The sequence below is a fragment of the Saimiri boliviensis genome, chromosome 2 (assembly GCF_048565385.1).
Source record: "Saimiri boliviensis isolate mSaiBol1 chromosome 2, mSaiBol1.pri, whole genome shotgun sequence".
NCBI classification, from domain to species: Eukaryota; Metazoa; Chordata; class Mammalia; order Primates; family Cebidae; genus Saimiri; species Saimiri boliviensis.
The window spans coordinates 82,803,438-82,822,332 of NC_133450.1; the positions used below are offsets into that span (position 1 = coordinate 82,803,438).

Here is an 18,895-nt window from a genome sequence, read left to right on the forward strand (position 1 = left end):
TGGTGATGGTTTTGCAAAAGGATGAACTGAAAAGGCCCTTAAAATTACATAAACTCTTATACTAAAAAAATTTTGATTTGTAAAGATTTGGTATTTACATTTGGGGACACATGTAACAGAGGACAATACGAGTACATATAAGGAAATAAATCTGTTCAACAAGGTGGGCAAACCTAACATCAGCTCAATGCCAATGTATTTTGGAGACATGGAGTAACCTGAGATAATATTCAGAAGGACTTGTTGATAATAATATATAACATGGTGAAATACTATACACTTCTGATCAGAATCAGATTTTTAAACCTACAAACCCAAATGAAAGCAATGTTTTAGTCTCAATCCACTGTATTTCTGGTAAAATGAAACTGTGGAAGGGCACTCAATCACTGGCAGGTTAGCATTTTATTGAGACCATCAACATCTTTACAACGAAAACAATTTACAGCAAAAAGCAAATAAGGCAGCTTTCCTAGGAATCTCTTGAGAAATGACTCAGGAATGAGAAAACATGCAATTATTTTTTACATATAGCACAGAAAAATATATTATTTGCATATAGTTTATAAATGGGTGCCAATCTGGACTAACCAACAATTTTTGGTAATAAGTGTCTCTTGCTAAATATAAACAGGCACTCCCTTTCAATCCAGCAAGCATTCTACCTCTATTTTAAACGGAGACATGAGAGCCTGGCCACGATGGTGAGAAGGGGAGAAGAGAGTATAAATGAACTTGAAAACTCATAATTCAAGTTCACTCTGAGTGAGCTCCTTGATTCTATTCATGCAATGATCAATGGCATTAATAAGTAAGGGGATCCAACTATCTTCTGGCTGAGGGGTCACATGACTTGCTCTATGAATAGAATAGAAAAAAAATAAGTTAAACTTACTAGGGTGTCAAGGGAAAACCTATCCTCAGGAGGGAGCACAGGGAAAACTAATTTTTTTTAAAGGGGTGCTTCTTTGCAGAAACTCAGCTGCCCCACAACTGAAGTTGAAAGAAAATCCCACACCCACCCTTTCCCACTCCTTGAAATAGGGGCTTAGGAGTTGAGAATATCTGGACAGGAGCTCCATTTTACTCTCAAGAAGCTATCTGAAAAGTCTTCATACTTACTTTGTGATTTCAAGTGCCTTCTTTAAGACAGACACAAGTTTCGCAGACTAGAAAAGAAACATAGAAGTTACTCGCCCTGAGCCCTACCATAAAAAGGCAAGCTCAAATATTTTAAAAGACCCAAATGATTTAAAAATATATATTTAGGCCGGGCGCGGTGGCTCAAGCCTGTAATCCCAGCACTTTGGGAGGCCAAGACGGGTGGATCACGAGGTTGAGAGATCGAGACCATCCTGGTCAACATGGTGAAACCCCGTCTCTACTAAAAATACAAAAAATTAGCTGGGCATGGTGGCACATGCCTGTAATCCCAGCTACTCAGGAGGCTGAGGCAGGAGAATTGCCTGAACCCAGAAGGTGGAGGTTGCAGTGAGCTGAGATTGCGCCATTGCACTTCAGCCTGGTAACAAGAGCAAAACTCTGTCTGAAAAAAAAAAAAAAAAAAAAAAAAAAAAAAAAATATATATATATATATATATATATGTATGTATATATGTTTAGAAAAAGAACCCTGAAAGAAGCATGCAAAAACAAAAATGCTGATTAGGTTAGGGTGATGGGATTATGGGTTCTTTTCTCTTTAGCAAGATCTTGTTAATACTGTTACTGTAACGTTTTAATAAGATTTTAAAAATCTAAAATATTTTCAATTTAGTAAAGAATAGAAAAGGGGCCGGGCGCGGTGGCTCAAACCTGTAATCCCAGCACTTTGGGAGGCCGAGGTGGGTGGATCACGAGGTCAAGAGATCGAGACCATCCTGGTCAACATGGTGAAACCCCGTCTCTAGTAAAAATACTAAAAATTAGCTGGGCATGGTGGCGTGTGCCTGTAATCCCAGCTACTCAGGAGGCTGAGGCAGGAGAATTGCCTGAACCCAGGAGGCGGAGGTTGCGGTGAGCCGAGATCGCGCCATTGCACTCCAGCCTGGGCAACAAGAGCGAAACTCCGTCTCAGAAAAAAAAAAAAAAAAAAAAAAAAAAGAATAGAAAAGGGAAGAATGTAACCTGAATTGGTCCCAAAAGCTGATAGCTCAAAATATAAAGCAGAAATGACTAAGTTTCCTGTTTTTTTTTTTTAAAACCTTATAAAGGATTTTAACACTGCTAATATAATAATAACATGGAGACATTTCTCTACTAAAAATACAAAAATTAGCTGGGCATGGTGGCGCATGCCTGTAGTCCCAGCTATTCGGGAGGCTGAGGCAGCAGAATTGCTTGAACCCAGGAGGTGGAAGTTGCAGTGAGCTGAAATCGTGCCACTGCACTCCAGCCTTGTGCCTGGTGACGGAGTGAGACTCTCTCTCTCAAAAAAAAAAAAAAAAGATACATATACAGTACACATTTTAAAACTGCTTGGGCAGATGCTATGTTTGGGATAGCTGACTAGGCATACTGCTAAAGATGTTTATTTCTTAGGAAGTAAATTTTTTAAGTTAATGCCCAAAAGGATCCTATTCTACTTCAAGGTGTTTGTACATCATGAAGAACATCTAACAAATCTAGTTTCCATGATCCAATTTATCAGCTATTACTAGAATTGATACGTTCAACTTTAAAATATAAGCTATTTGGCAGTTTTAGTGCTCTTTCCAATAACATTAGAAAGAACTCTCTCTAGTAAAGGGCACAGAACTTCAAAGAATACAATAAAATCAGGTATTTATAAGAAACTTGACTCTTCATGGTTAAATCACACAATGTGTTTGTATTAGAACAGAGTATGTTTCTGTAACACTCATTTCTGTCTAAACTAGAATTAAGAAACTTGCCACCTGAGCGAGCTACTTCACCAACAGCTAGAGTTCAATATAACTGCGGCCTAGTCTAGAAATTAGAAACTTATGACTTCAGGTTGAGAAGTTCCTAAATTACCGTGTAATTAAGACTTTCTTTTCAAAGAAGCATTTTCTTTTCTTTTTCCTCTTTTTTTTAAGACAGCGTCTTGCTCTGTTGCCCAGGTTGGAGTGCAGTGGCGTGATCTCGGCTCACTGCAACCTCTGCCTCCTGGGTTCAAGTGATTCTTCTGCCTCAGCCTCCCGAGTAGCTGGGATTATAGGCACGTGATGCCCAGCTAATTTTGTATTCTTAGTAGAGACAAGGTTTCACCATGTTGGCCAGGCTGGTCTTGAACTCCAGACCTCAGGTGATCCGCCTGTCTCAGCCTCCTGGAGTGCTGGGATTACAGGCATGAGCTACCACGTCCAGCCTCAAAGCAGCATTTTCTAAGGCCTTTAGGCTTTTCTAAATGATTACCCAGGTGATTATGGAAGAGAAAACTACCAAAGCTCATGGCTATTATAATTCAACTTTAGCAAATATTTATCAAGCACAAATGCATGCAAGAATTGTGACATTACTGTTGTACTTCCATCCAAATGTGACAAATAAATATGTGCCATATAGCTTAGAGCAGGAGTCCCCAAACTACAGCCCACGGGCCGCATGCGGCCCCCTGAGGCCATTTATCCGGCCCCCCACCACACTTCAGGAAGGGGCACCTCTTTCATTGGTGGTCAGTAAGAGGAGCACAGTATGTGGCGGCCCTCCAACGGTCTGAGGGACAGTGAACTGGCCCCCTGTGTAAAAAGTTTGGGGACGCCTGGCTTAGAGGAAATACTAGTGATTAGTGAAATTCTTCCCATTAGATCTGTAGCTATTCTCTCAAAGCCAGTACTTACATGGATTCGCACAGTCAGGTGACACATAGGTGGATATATGCTCAGAGCCAAATCATCCACACTAAGAGCAGAAAACAAAAGTAACCATTAACAAAAAAAGAAACGCAGCCAGGTTGTTTCTAGTACACAACTATGGATATCAACAGTGAGAAACTGTCCCAGAAATGCCTGTCAGTTTTTTTTTGCTTTTTGCTTTTTGCTCATCTGACATCCAGGAAGCCTGTCAGTTTTTAAAATTCGGCAATTGGGCAACCAATGCAGAATGAGTTCAACCAGTCTTTATGGAAACATGCATATCATTTAATGAGGAAGCTAGGGGAAAAATTCCCTTGGTTCATAGTCAGGTGCATGATCGATTCAGTCAAAAATGTGAAGATGTGAAACCATCAGTTTAATAACTAATGTAGGCAGGCAGGGTTCATCAATGCAAACTAAAATTAGAGTAAAAGGTACCTTTCCTAAAGTGAGCACCACTTTAACCAAGTGATCAAATTTAGAACCACCAATAATGAGGCAAACCAACATCATGTACCTCCCTGATATGATAAAATGAGAAGCACAAAACATTCAATTATATAATATTCTTGCAAAAAATGAGAAAATAATCACGAGTCCAGATTGTTGGATATTTTACAAGACAACTGACAGAGATGACAAATGCAATGTGAGACCTTCATAGAACCCTGAATTTAGATGACATTTTAGATAGAGACAACTGGAGAAATCTGAATATTAGATAATATTATTACATTCAATGTCAAATTTCTTGGATGTGACAATAAAAGCAGGAATAAAAGTACTTCAGGAGATACATACTTAAGTATTTCAGAGTGAATGTCATTGCTTTCTGCAATTTACTCTCAAAACATTCTGGAATAAATATGAAACATCTATCTTTTGAGAAATAAACCAATATAGGAAAAAATGTGAACAATAGGTGAATCTAATGGAAGGATGTAGGGGTGTTCACTGAAGTACTTTTTTAACTTTCCTATATGTTTGAAAACTTTCAAAATATAAATAAACTGGGAAGAAACCTTGGGGTGACAGCACAAACTGAGATCAGAATACTGCTGCTCAGATGTTTCAAATGGAGCTCACACTCACCTAGGGCTGATTTCATCAGAAATATCCACAATGTCATCCAGCTGTGCCACCTGATCCTTCTTCCCATTCTCTGCCACTAAGATCCGGATTTTCTTCAGGCAGGCTTTGGATGCTCTCACCAGTGCAAGGCATGGGATTATGAGCTCTTGATCATCCTCTGACCAATACAAGTCCTGATTGCTTGGAAACCCCAACACATCACCCTCATCGTTGTGGTTGTCGGAGTTGTTCTCCTCAGTATCATTCAAAAGGCCAGAGTAAGGGTCGCATTCTTCCACAGCCTAAGACATACCATGATGTATGTGCAAAAAAAAAAGAAAAAGAAAAAAAAGGGAGGCCTATTATACTTGTAGCACCATGACTTGTTGTCCAAAAACCTTAGACAGCCACTTCACTAATGGCTACAGAGTTGAATTACTTCACAAACCCTGTTTTCGCTCTCCTTGTCCAGTAAGGGAACAGAGAGGAGTGGTACTAAATCACACACTAACAAGGAGTGACAGAGGGAAGACAGCGGACAGTAGTGAGAATAAGACCTATCTGGTCAATGCTTAGGGAATCTGTCTTTATAATCAACTCTCATCTACTAGTCAGAGTTGTCTTCCAACAATGAAGGTCCCCTTACCCGCTCCATTTCTTCATGTGCATCCTTCACAAAGTCCACATTCTTGGTCAGCATTAAAAGAGCTGCAGCTTTGTTATCTATGAGTGAAAGATCAGAAGCACTAGAATTAGAGGACAAACCCAACAATTTTTTTAAGACTGCAAAGGACAACCACACTGTTCCTAATGAAGGCAGTGCCAAGGATGGTTGACAAGGGTGGTGGTTTAATCTAAAATTCTTCTCACTACATACCCTGGTATCTAGATAGGAGTTTAAAAAGCTTGTATTTTATTTACCACAAGAGGAAATGAAATGGTCACATGATGTTTATCATCATGGTCCTCTTGGACAACCACTGTTTTGGCCTAGCTGGCTCTACCTCATAACTGCTTCAGTATGTTCCATAACACTACTCTTGGGGTAGGACTAGGAAAACAAACTGTATTTGTTCAACAAGAGACAGAGCCACAGCAAGGGGAAGTGGAATTTAGAAGTATGAAAACTAGACAATGACAAAAGTATTAATACCTATCACTTTTGGTAATACAACATATATATTTCACTAAACTGTTTATATAAATTCAAATATACATGTTATAAAGCAGAAAAAGGTCTCTCTGCTTTGGCCAGCAGACATGGCCCACTTCCCACTTTCACTCACCTCTTGGTATCTGAGGCATCTGCTGGCATGCAACCCAGACACTGTTGTAGGAAATAAGTTCATTGTTCTCAGGGCTGGGGAAATAAATCAGTAAGGATATATCAATAACCTGGGTTCCTGTTTCATAAAAAGCTCCTTCCTGCTGGTCATTACTCTCAGCTATCAGTAACTTTGCTGTTAAAATGAGCTTTTCCCCTCTCAGGCAAGGAGCCCAATAACTGATAACTTAAACTGTGGCATCACTACCTCTGAGTTGGAGTGATGGAAAGTACTTCCATGAGCTGAGCCATGCCATCCACGATGTCCAGGGTGGCGCCCCGTACCAGCTTTCTCAGGGTGATCCCTGTGGCCAAACCCAAAGAATAAGCATTCTGGTGTTCTTCTCAGAAGCAGCATCTGCTTTCCTGAGTCTAAGCATTACAGAATATAAGATAATGTACATCCACATACTTTAACCTACATGCTAACACAAAACTCAGGTCTTACTTATATCCCTATGGCATTTTCTTGCCACTCCTGACATTTCTTAGTGTTTTCTTCAAAAGAGATCTGAACAAAATCTTTCCGTGATACCATGTATTCATTCATTAAGGACCATGACCTCATAGCAACTGTAGATGAAACACTTGAAGTTTAAACCACTTGAGTAGTAACCCTGAAGATCCATGACATGTATTCAGTTATAATTTTGACATGATTATAATCAATGCATGATTCTACAGGCAGGGTTGGAGGCCATTTAACCTATGAAGATGTTCCAAAATAGGGTGAGCTATATACATGGGTGGAGGAGAGTAAGGATGACCTGAGCCTTCACATGGGGCTGAGAGCCAGCCAGTATCTATGGTGTTAAAAATGGGTTTGAGAGGGAGGAGCCTGTGAGAATTAAAAGCCTTAAGAGTCAGGCAAGGCAGGGGAGATGGGAAGTAATAGAACAAGTATCTGTATCTTAGAATAATGGCTTGTTTATAGAAGTTATTTACATTATAAAATTATCTTTGACTGTATTTTATGGGAGAAAGTTACATGTTCAAGTTGGGTAAAGGTAAAAATCACAGGACATAATCCACAATATCAGCAAAGATCTACACTATAAATGCAACACTTATATGGCTTACCCTGATCCTTTGGAAACAAATAGTATACTGCAATAAATGCCTTGATGGCAGCATGGACTTGTTCACAGAACTTCTGGGTTTCCTATGAAAAAGGAAACAGATTAGATCATAATCCTTCTACTGTGGAATAGAGCAAATATTTTTCTTCTTCTTTTCTTTCTTTTTTTTTTTTGAGACAGAGTCTTGCTCTGTCAACCAGGCTGGAGTGCAATGGCACAACCTCGGCTCACTGCAACCTCCACCTCCCAGGTTCAAGCAATTCTCCTGCCTCAGCCTCCCAAGTAGCTGAGATTACAGGCACCTGCCACCATACCTGGCTAATTTTTGTATTTTTAGTAGAGATGGGGTCTTGCCATGTTGGCCATGCTGGTCTTGAACTCCTGATATCAGGTGATCCACCTGCCTTGGCCAATAATCAAAGTATTGGGATTACAGGTGTGAGCCAACATGCTCAGACTAGAACAGATATTTCTACAGCATTATCAAACATTTTCTGAAGTCCTGGTATGAAGTTAGGCCTTCTGCTATACTGATCACATACCAAAGAGGAGTTAGCTATATAGTATACACTGGGCTGACAACTCAATAAACCATTAAGAAACAGCAGGAGCCGGGCACGGTGGCTCAAGCCTGTAATCCCAGCACTTTGGGAGGCTGAGGCGGGTGGATCATGAGGTCAAGAGATCGAGACCATCCTGGTCAACATGGTGAAAACCCGTCTCTACTAAAAATGCAAAAAATTAGGCCGGGCGTGGTGACTCAAGCCTGTAATCCCAGCACTTTGGGAGGCCGAGGCGGGTGGATCATGAGGTCAAGAGATCGAGACCATCCTGGTCAACATGGTGAAACCTCATCTCTACTAAATATACAAAAAATTAGCTGGGCATGGTGGTGCGTGCCTGTAATCCCAGCTACTCAGGAGGCTGAGGCAGGAGAATTGCCTGAACCCGGGAGGCGGAGGTTGCGGTGAGCCGAGATCGTGCCATTGCACTCCAGCCTGGGTAACAAGAGCGAAACTCCGTCTCAAAAGAAAAAAAAAAAAAAATGCAAAAAATTAGCTGGGCATGGTGGCGCATGCCTGTAATCCCAGCTACTCAGGAGGCTGAGGCAGGAGAATTGCCTGAACCCAGGAGGCAGAGGTTGCGGTGAGCCGAGATCGCGCCATTGCACTCTAGCCTGGGTAACAAGAGTGAAACTCCGTCTCAAAAAAAAAAAAGAAAAGAAACAGCAGGAAAAAACTCATTCCTGATATTCTATGTCCAAAGATATTCATGATATCTTAGACCAGCAGTTGGCAAACTGTGGTCCACAGGCCAACTCAGACCCCACTGCTTGTTTTTGTAAATAAAGTGTATTGGGACACAGCCATGCTCATTGGTTTAAATCAGGCGTCCCGAAACTATGGCCAAGCCTGCAGGCCGCATGTGGTCCCCTGAGGCCATTTATCCGGCCGCACCCTGCACTTCAGGAAGGGGCACCTCTTTCATTGGTGGTCAGTGAGAGGAGCACAGTATGAGGCGCCCTCCAACAGTCTGAGGGACAGTGAACTGGCCCCCTGTGTAAAAAGTTTGGGGACGCCTGGTTTAAATGTCTGTAGTTGTGTTTGCTCTACGAGGGCAGAATTGGGTAGTTGGTTACAAAGTCTAAAGTACTTACTAACTGGTCCTTTACAGAAAAGAGAGAAAGAGAGAGAGAGCAACTGATGGACCAGCCTCTATATTAGTCCATTAATCTCTCTCTCTCAACAGAATCACAATATGTAACTAAAGGTACTAGCATGGACTCAACAATGCTCCATGTTGACTATTTTCTTTCTAAGTGGTCACTGGCTTTCTCATCTTCCTTGTCCTCAATTTTCTATTAAATTCCAAGTCAATACTATGCAAATGTGGTCCAGGTTGGTGCCAGTCTACAAACTGTTTGTGACCAGTCAGGGATGAGATAAGGACAGTGACTGAGAGTGTTTAGAAACTTTTATGGCAATTTGACATTTCTTCAATATCCAAGCACATAATTTTATTAAAAGTATCAGTCCATACAGATTGAAATTAAAAAAAATAAAACAACTCGCCGGGCACAGTGGCTCACGCCTGTAATCCCAGCACTTTGGGAGGCTGAGGTGGGTGGATCACAAGGTCAAGAGATCGAGACCATGCTGGTCAACACAGTGAAACCCCGTCTCTACTAAAAATACAAAAATTAGCTGGGCATGGTGGTGCATGCCTGTAGTCCCAGCTCCTCGGGAGGCTGAGGCAGGAGAATTGCTTGGACCCAGGAGGCGGAGGTTGCGGTGAGCCGAGATGGTGCCATTGCACTCCAGCCTGGGTAACAAGAGGGAAACTCCGTCTCAAAAAAAAAAACAAAACAAAAACTCATCTTTTAGTAGGACTAAAGTGGTGAGATCCCAAGAAGGCAATGATGATTCATGTGCGTATATGTATATGTATGTGTGTATACATATATGTATTTACTTGAATATATTTATATACATATTTGTATATATTTCAAATAAATCCATATTCTAATTTTCCATCTATGAGTGTAACTACTATCCTAAGCATGTATAGAAAATCAGTTCTATGCTGCCTCATGATGGTATCTTACTTGCAGTGAGTTTTAGCAACAAGTCCCAAGTGTATTTGAAAGAAACAGGTTAGCAGATAAGAAAAATAAGATAATATTAACTATTCTTTTTGAAATAAGTAGTCTATTTTCCATGATCTTTTAAAGTGCTCTCATAAAATTCATCTCTTGTTTCCTCATTGCAAATCTCAAAGGTAAGCCAGGCACAATGGCTCACACCTGTAATCCCAGCACTTTGGGAGGCTGAGGCATGTGAATCACCTGAGGTCAGGAGTATGAGACCAGCTTGGCCAACATAGTGAAACCCTGTCTCTACTAAAAATACAAAAATTAGCAGGGCATGGCGGTGGGCACCTGTAATCCCAGCTACTTAGGAGGTTGAGGCAGGAGAATTGCTTGACCTCGGGAGGCGGAGGTTGCAGTGAGCCAAGATCTTGCCACTGCACTCCAGCCTCAGAGACAGAGTGAGACTCTGTCTCAAAACAAACAAACAAACAAACAAAAACTCAAAGGTATGTAGGGGGAGAGAGTTTATCATTGTAGGTACATGCAGCAGAAGATATTTATATTCTTTCCAAACACCTGCATATATAGACTGAGAAATTGAAACTATTGACTATGAAAATCAAATAAAGCAATGAATATACCATTTTACAAGAATCTTACTCCCATATTAAGGATACACAGCTCTAGAAAAACTGAGCATAGACTATACCTGGTCATAGCCAACATGTTTACTTTCATTAGTTTTATCATAAAGGAATATTTAGAATGCATAAATTCTTTGTTCTAGCAATTCCACTTCTGGGATTTTTTTCTACTGATATACACACAGAATTAGGTAATTCATCACAGAAGTGTTTGCAGTAATTGTAATTTGTAAACAGCTTAAATGTCCAAATACAGTACTACTTAAATTATGTTTATATCTACTCTATTGAATACCATGCAGTCATGACAAAGAACTGAGCAACTTTATAGGTACTGCTAAGAGTTGATTTCCAAGATATATTGTTAATTTCTATAAAGCAAGGCCCAGAACAGTGTTTATGGTATCTTATCATTTTTGTAAAAAGAAGCTGACATATACAGATAAATGTACATGAATGTATATATGCACAGAATATATGTGGAATAATGCAAAAGGAACCGGGGGAGACAAAAATGAGAAAGTGGCTGGAAAGATAAACTTTTAATATACTTAACTTTGATCTCTTTTGAATTTTATACTGTCTACATGTTACTGATTAAATATACAAAAATTCAATATAAAAAGGGTATTATGTAGTATAACAGAATAAGTGTAGCTTAGACATCAGATAGATCTTGATATAAATCCTACCTCCCCTGCTTTTTAAAAAAATCTTAACCTGTGCGTCTGAGCCTTCTTGCTCATCTGTCGGATGGCCATCAAGTATGGGAAAACACCCAGCAAATAAAAAGTGCTTAAAAAATTATCAGAAAGGAAAACAACCAGGGTGAACTTCAGATTGAATCAATATTTAGAAGACCTGCCTACTCCGCGTCAGGAACTGCACTTTGCAATTTGGTCTTCACATAATTGGGTGAAGGAAAAACGGTAACCTCACTGGACAGATGAAGATAAATCTGGCGTGCATGTAAAAGGTGGAAAGAAAATGAGAGGATTCCTAAATGTGTAAGTCGGCAGCACAAGGACTGCAGGAAAGTGAAGCCCACCTGTGGAGATGGCAGTGGAAGCTGAGAGAAGACTGTGGTCAGAGTCGTGGCTTCCCTTGACACCATCACAGCTGTCTCATCTGGGGGGTGGCAGAGGGAGAGGCAGGTACCAATATGTTAGTGCCGCACGGACTTGGAAGAAGCGCGTTCCCTTACCGACCGAGACTTCTCAAAAACATCTCCCAATGTCGATGTCAGAATTCTATTTCACTCTCTCGGGTGCCAAGGTGGGTAAGGCATCCCACAGAAAGGATGCAGCGAGGGAGGGCAGTCCCCTCCCGCGGTGGGGAGCAGGAGGGAAAGGGGTTGGAACCCTAGAGAAGCTGAGGCAGGGGGAGCCCGGACAGAAGGCGCACTCACTTAGTCTTCTCCAGAACATCTCTCGATTAAACTCCTCAGTGGTCTCCTGGGCTTCACCGACTGGTGGGTGTGGCGTGTGGGGGGCCGAACGGCGGCGAATAGAAAAGCTGAGGTAAGCGAAGCCACCTCCCTCGCCCGAGCCCGGCCTCTCCCCGACCCGGAGCCCGGCCTCTCCCCAGACCCCGAGCCCGCCCCTGCCGTCGCCCGTTCCAACTCCGTAAGCTCACCCCGCACTCGAGGCAGGAGCAACCGCAGCTCCACCGCCAAGTGCCGGAGCTGCTCCGAAGGCGGAGCCAAGGTGGGGACTGCGGTTGCAGGTGCCCCTGCGCCCGCCATCCTCGTTGCTCGCAGAAGGCCGCAAACACAGGCCTCCGCCGCCGCAGCGGGAGTCGCACTGTGACAACCGCTCCACTTCCGGGGCGCTGCGTCTGGGACTCGTTTCCGGCAACAAGTCACCCCGCCCCGCCCCAGAGGCCCGGTCCCACCTCCTCCGCCACAGCCCGCCCGTCTCCCAGAGGTCCCGTACCACCCATTCCAGTCTCAGAGCCAGGCCAGGCCCTGCCTCCTCCCGCCCCACCCCGCCCGGCTTCCAGAGGTTGCGTACCACCCATTCTATTCTCAGAGCCAGACCAGGCCACGCCTTCTCTCGCCCCAGAGGCGCCGCCACACAAGCAAGGCTCAGGCCCAAGGTATTTATTATTCATCGTTCATTCATTTATTTGATTAGTTGAAAACACTTCCGACTAAGGAACCAGAGAGCCCGCAATCCTGTGGGAAAATAGACCAGGGAACTCATATCTCAGGGGTAGCTGGGGTCAGATCCAGATCCTCACAGGTTCACTGTCCCTGAAACTGCACCTTTGACAGCTGCTGAATTCTAAGTACAGCGGTAGATGCTTTACATGGGGTAGCCCTAAAAAACACACTGGGTTTCAGATACTCCCATACACACACACCCAACCCCTACCCTGTAGGTGTTCTAGATGAGGGTTTTCTCTTCACAAAAGTAAATCAACCCTTTACCTCCTTGGGGAGGGAAGGAATAAAAGCATCATTTTTGAGACTTTTCTGCAGTCCACTCGGCAGGTTATCAGTAGTGGGTAATCCCTCCAACATCCAGGAGTCCAAGAAGCAGCACCTCCCTAAAGCTCACCCACGAATACTGGCCTTCCACCTACTACCGGGGTGGAAGCCTGGGCTACAGACAGAGACTGGATTTCTGCCCAGCTGTGAGTGGTGAGACATGGCCTTCAGGAGTTCAGGTGGCTTTTTAACTGCACCATGAAGATTCCAAGCTTGGTGGGGTTCAGTGTCCACACACAACGAATGAGAACAGGTGTCAACAGTGTCAACCAAGTCCGCAAAGGGGAGAATAAAAAAGCTAGGGTGCCGTATGTTGCATAAAGAAAGTAGCAGGAATAAACCTGCCAGATGTACAGCAGTAGCATAAGTAGGTGAACTGGCATAATTTTTAAGTATTTTCTTTGATGGAGATGAGACCTGAAGTTGTGACCGAAGCACCGCTGCAGCAAGCTCCAACATATGTAAGCCATCAAGGGGATGTTAAAAAACGCCAACTGGAAAAGAACAGAAACATAGCTTACTCCCAAGTCTTTGGAAGAGTTTGGTCTTAATAATGCTTTACTGATGCATCCTAAGAATATGCTGCTTTCTGTCTTGGGATTAGCTAATTATGCTTCAAGCACAGTTGCTTATAACACAACAGCTGACTTGTGGCTAGTTGTGTATTTGCCCATGTCCTTTTATTCATTTTAGAGGCAGATATCATTTAATTTATGTTGAAGTCCCAATGGTGTTAAGCTGGAATGGAACTGAGTAAATGTATACACACACATTATACATACAACACATACACATACAACAAAAGGTCCATTATAGAGCTTACATTCTAACAGGGAGAAGAAAGACCAAAAAAATAAACAAAACATATAATTACAGATGGTGATTAGTTCAGTGAAGGAAATAACTGGGTCATGAGAAGGTAACTGGGAGAAAGGCTCTCAGAGGCCAGAAGGACAGGAATGAATCAGCAGAGGGAAGTAGATTCCAGGCAGAAGGAACGAATGAAAAGCCCAGAGGTGGGAGAGGTCTTGGCAAGACCTCCTGCGGAGTATGAGCCAGGTGAAAGCTGGGGCAGTCCGCAGGATCCAGGTCAATGCTATGCTTTAAAGCATTTCAAACTGAAAAGTGAGTGAGCTGATTATAAAGTTTTTAAAGACCACACTGGATACTCTGTATTAAACTGAGAATAAGGAGCCAAGAATATCACTGAAAAGACCCAGGCATGACATAATTATGACTTACACTAGGGTAACAGAAATGGAGAGAAGTGGATAGATTCAAGATATGCACTAGAAGCAGATCAAACAAGGTACAGCTTGTTGGTGAAATAGATACAGAGTATGAACGAAAGGGAATAATTGAGGACAAATCTTGGAGAAATCAGGTGAATGATGGAGTTACTTATTAAAACTGAAAAAACAGAGAGGAACAGGTTTGGGGGTGGAAATAATATTCCTATTAGAGAGACATCATGTTAAGTTGATATGCCTGTTAGACATCTATGGCCGTTTGATATAAAAGCACTTGAAGTGCAGAGAAGAGGTCTAGATCAGAGATATAGATTTGGGAGTCATGGGTCTGGATATGTAAAATCCATTATTAGTGTACTATGCATTATGAATGTAAACATTTACAAAGGAAAAAAACTCTGCCTTTTGTAAGGCTCAGGATTCACTTGGTATGAGAGAGCTCCTTAGAGATAGCCTCCATCTACATAATAGAAAACTGAAATGAGGCTGGGTGTGCTGGCTCACACCTGTAATCCCAGTACTTTGGGAGGCTGAGATGGGTGGATCACCTGAGGTCAGGAGTTCAAGACCAGCCTGGTCAACATGGTAAAACCCCATCTCCACTAAAAATACAAAAATTAGCCAAGCGTGGTGGTGGCCGCCTATAATCCCAGCTACTCAGGAGGCTAGATAGGAGAATCACTTAACTAGGGAGGTGGAGGTTACAGTGAGCCAAGACCTTGCCATTGCACTCCAGCCTAGGCAACAACATCAAGACTCTGTCTCAAAAAAAAAAAAAAGAAAATAAAGAAAATAAAACGAACCCAAGACCTACTCACATACATAATGCTGCTATGCAGAGAATATTCTGGACTTGGGTCAGTGTTTGCTAGGCAGAGGTCTTTCCTACTTGACTGTCTCTAATCCTGCTGGATCATGTTTTACTGCCCTGTTAGAAGGTCATGAACTTATTTTGAATGTTTTTGGATCTCTTCCAAAACTTCAAATTTTGGTCCACTAACTCCGTTAGGTGAGTAAAATAAAGAAATTGTTAGATAAATACTTTTCAAATCTGTTTACAGAGTTTTCCTATGGAACAGGGTTCTTTGTGTGTTTGTTTTAAAGGAATCAAATGTAAACCTAATACATCAGTTTGTTCGTAAACAAGTACATTGCTAGGAAAGCCCAGGTCTGGTTTTTGCAAAGTGCAATTTCCACCAAAAAACTGACTCATTTTTTTATTTATCTATTTTTTATTTTTTCTGCTCTAAAACATTTTCCTTTTTCATCATCATAATCAGTTTTGGTTTACTCAGAAATCTAACATTTTTTCTACCATAAATCCCTTATTTCATTTTTTGTCAATGAAAAAAACACAATGAAAGAAAAACAAGAAAACTTATTTCACATCTTATAAACCCTTCACAGAAAAACGTATTTTAGGCTGGGCACAGTGGCTCATGCCTGTAATCCTAGCACTTTGGAAGGCCAAGGTGGGTGGATCACCTGTGGTCAGGAGTTCAAGACCAGCCTGGCCAACATGGTGAAACCCATCTCTACTAAAAATACAAAAATTAGCTGGGCATGGTGGTGCATGCCTGTAATCCCAGCTGCTCGAAAGGCTGAGGCAGGAGAATCACTGGAACCCACTAGGCGGAGGCTGTAGTGAGCCAAGACTGCACCACTGCACTCCAGCTTAGGCGACTGAGCGAGACGCCGTCTCGGAGGAAAAAAAAATGTATTTTAGATGTTTGCATGAGAGTGGTGGAAGGAGTTCAGGAAGCACTTTAAAAGCAAATGAAGCTTTTATTAAAGACTACCCTGCAAGTAAAGTAGGAAAGATGATCTATGGTACTTAATTTTGGATTTTGGATTTAATTCATAATTGTTATGCAATTAGTCCAACAAGGACAAGATGCTCTTAAATTGCATTTCTACTTCTTACCTGGAGAATTCCAATAATAAATGTTAGGCTGCCTTGTAGGAAATGTCCATTAACAAACATCCCAAAGGAAAAGCAGCAACCCAATTTGCCATCAGTGATTTCACCAAAAAACCATGGACCTAAAAGAAGCAATGGACAAAAAGGGAAAAGATTAAATAACTATAACTCTGATTACATATATAATGAGTTGCATTTACAGGAATAATGCAGAGATACGAGACTAGCCATCTATAAACATTTTATTTCATAGCCTTTCCTCTTTGCTAGTCTCTATGTTTTATTCGATATACTTGCTAACCAACTATTTGCACCTTTACTCCATATTTTTTGGATTATGAAATTGTCTTGGTAGATACTATATCTGGAACAGATATGTGTCATATAGATTCTAGAAACAAATAAAAGCATACTCATATTTTTGAAGATTCTGTTGCAATAATAACCTCAATATAATACATTAACATTTCCTTTAAGAGGCAAAGAGGTATTCCACAGAAGTTAAATTTCCGGATGATTGAGATTTATTCCTTAAAGCAATAAAACTTCAACTCCTTTTTGAAAGAAATCTTTCTAAATTGCACTCATTACTATAATGAATATATTTTAACCTCTTTTTGAGGGGCCACTCATTACTTTGTGTATCAACTACATAATCACGGTTACCATGTAGAAAGTTTAACTTGCTTAATTTTTTTTCATCTAGAATGCCCTGCTGACTTTCCTCTCTATTATTATTTATTGCCCCCTTCTCAGTGTGTGGGTTTCTAGGTATTATTATTATTATTGTCATTTTGTCTTGTAAGTGTGCTGGTTTCTGTAAGAATGTCAAGTGTTTGTCACGAGTGATAAGGGACAGTTAGACTTAGTGTGTGGGTTTCTAGGTATTATTATTATTATTGTCATTTTGTCTTGTAAGTGTGCTGGTTTCTGTAAGAATGTCAAGTGTTTGTCACGAGTGATAAGGGATAGTTAGACTTCCTCTGTGTGTGGGTTTCTAGGTATTATTATTATTGTCATTTTGTCTTGTAAGTGTGCTGGTTTCTGTAAGAATGTCAAGTGTTTGTCACGAGTGATGAGAGACAGTTATCGACTTCCCTTCTCAAAATGCAAATGCCAGTCCAGGCAGGGTGGCTCACACCTGTAATCCCAGCACTTTGGGAGGCTGAGGCAGATGGATCACCTAAGGTTAGGAGTTCAAGACCAGCCTGGCCAACATGGTGAAATCCTGTCTCTACTAAAAATACAAAAATTAGCCAGGTCTGGTGGCACACATCTGTAATCCCAGCTACTCAGAGGCTGAGGTGGAAGAATCGCTTGAACCCAGGAGGCAGAGGCTGCAGTGAGCTGAGATGGCACCATTGCACTCCAGCCTGGGCAACAAAGCGAGACTACATCTCAAAAAAAAAAAAAAAGGAGCAAATACCATCATTTGCTGTTTGCTGGCAAGAGTAGGGCTCAGCTTTAAAAAGTCAGAGGCAATTTTCTCAGATAAACTTTATATCTGCATTAAAGATACATGCATCTAAAAAGGTATTTTCCCTTCAGGTTTCAACTTTTTGAATGGAACAGTTCTTCCCTATTAACGTGTTTTGTTTTGTTTTGTTTTACAGCCCAGGAACAAAATTACTTGCATTGCCTCATAGTGTAAGACAAGCATCAAAAACAGCTTCAACCTATCTTGTAACAAGAGAACTTACCGCCAAAGGTGATGTGCCATAACTTACACAGAATTGTAAAGTGTTATATTTTCATTCGTTTTCTGGTGGGAGTTACTAATGAGCAAAGTGCAAAGGGAGGATAAAAGTGTAAAATATAGACTAAGACTAGGCAACAAATAGGCTAATGTACTCCTAATTGACTTTTAGTCACTAAGGAACATGAGCACAAAAGCCTAAAAGAGACTCGTGGTGATTTCTGTTTCTGTAAGTGTAGCTAAGTGACTTTATAAGTACAGTGATGCATCACTTAACCATGGGGATGCAGTCTGAGAGATGTTTCCTTAGGCAATTTTGTTCTTATATATCATACACAAAGCTACATGGTATAACCTACTATATACCTCCAGCTCCACTATAGTCTTATGGGACCACCACTGTATGTGTGGTCCCAACTGAAATGTTGTCACATGCCACATGATTATACTGGGTATAATAATACAACAGAAGAGTACAGATATGCCTGAACTATTGCTCATCTCAGTTTCTCTCTTTTTTGAGATGAGTTTTTGAGAACCACGTTAGTAAATATTCGATGAACCATATACTCAGCAAAATAGAAAAAACACCAATGGATATATCCATATCCTTTTTTTTTTTTTTTGAGATGGGGTCTTGCTATGTTGCCCAGGCTGGACTTAACCTTCTGGGCTCAAACAGTCCTCTCACTTCAGCCCCCAAGTAGCTGAAACTATAGGCGTGAGACACTGTACCCACCTACCAGTGAATATTTTCATGAGGAAATAGACAATAAACACAGAAGGTAAGTGTAAATTCTGATAAAGGTAATGATGGAAATAAAACGTGATGAGATATAGACTAAAACTTTAAGACACCCAAAGAAGGTTGCTCTGAGGAGGTGGCATTTAAGCTTCTGTTAGGTTTCTACACAAATACTAATTCTGTAGCAGTCTTCTCAGCACCCTTCAGTTAACTTGGTGTTAACTAAATGTCCTTTAAACATGTTAGGAAAGAGCTTTATTTTCCAA

The 18,895-nt window shown here is 41.3% G+C and overlaps 2 protein-coding genes across 8 annotated transcripts in view; both read right to left on the reverse strand.

Annotated features, from left to right (window-relative positions):
• Positions 1–386: 386 nt before the first annotated feature.
• On the reverse strand, positions 387–12,372 carry CCNDBP1 (cyclin D1 binding protein 1). Its single transcript, XM_003928950.4, has 11 exons — positions 12,162–12,372; positions 11,935–11,994; positions 11,575–11,654; positions 7,294–7,375; positions 6,422–6,518; positions 6,176–6,249; positions 5,536–5,612; positions 4,911–5,191; positions 3,804–3,864; positions 1,123–1,169; positions 387–858 (listed from the first exon to the last, which is right to left on the reverse strand). Exons 1-11 carry the CDS (start codon positions 12,268–12,270, stop codon positions 744–746), a joined length of 1,083 nt encoding a protein of 360 aa, XP_003928999.1. The 5' UTR covers positions 12,271–12,372; the 3' UTR covers positions 387–743.
• Positions 12,373–12,626: 254 nt separating this feature from the next.
• Positions 12,627–18,895, reverse strand: part of TMEM62 (transmembrane protein 62) — a 52,575-nt gene continuing 46,306 nt past the window's right edge. For all 7 annotated transcript variants that reach the window (XM_010339577.2, XM_039468756.2, XM_039468754.2 and 4 more), the window contains 2 exons: positions 16,192–16,310; positions 12,627–13,511 (listed from right to left, as the gene is read on the reverse strand). In XM_010339577.2, the coding sequence (XP_010337879.1) occupies positions 13,185–13,511; positions 16,192–16,310 (446 nt within the window). In that variant the 3' untranslated portion in view covers positions 12,627–13,184. The remainder of the gene's footprint in view (positions 13,512–16,191; positions 16,311–18,895) is intronic.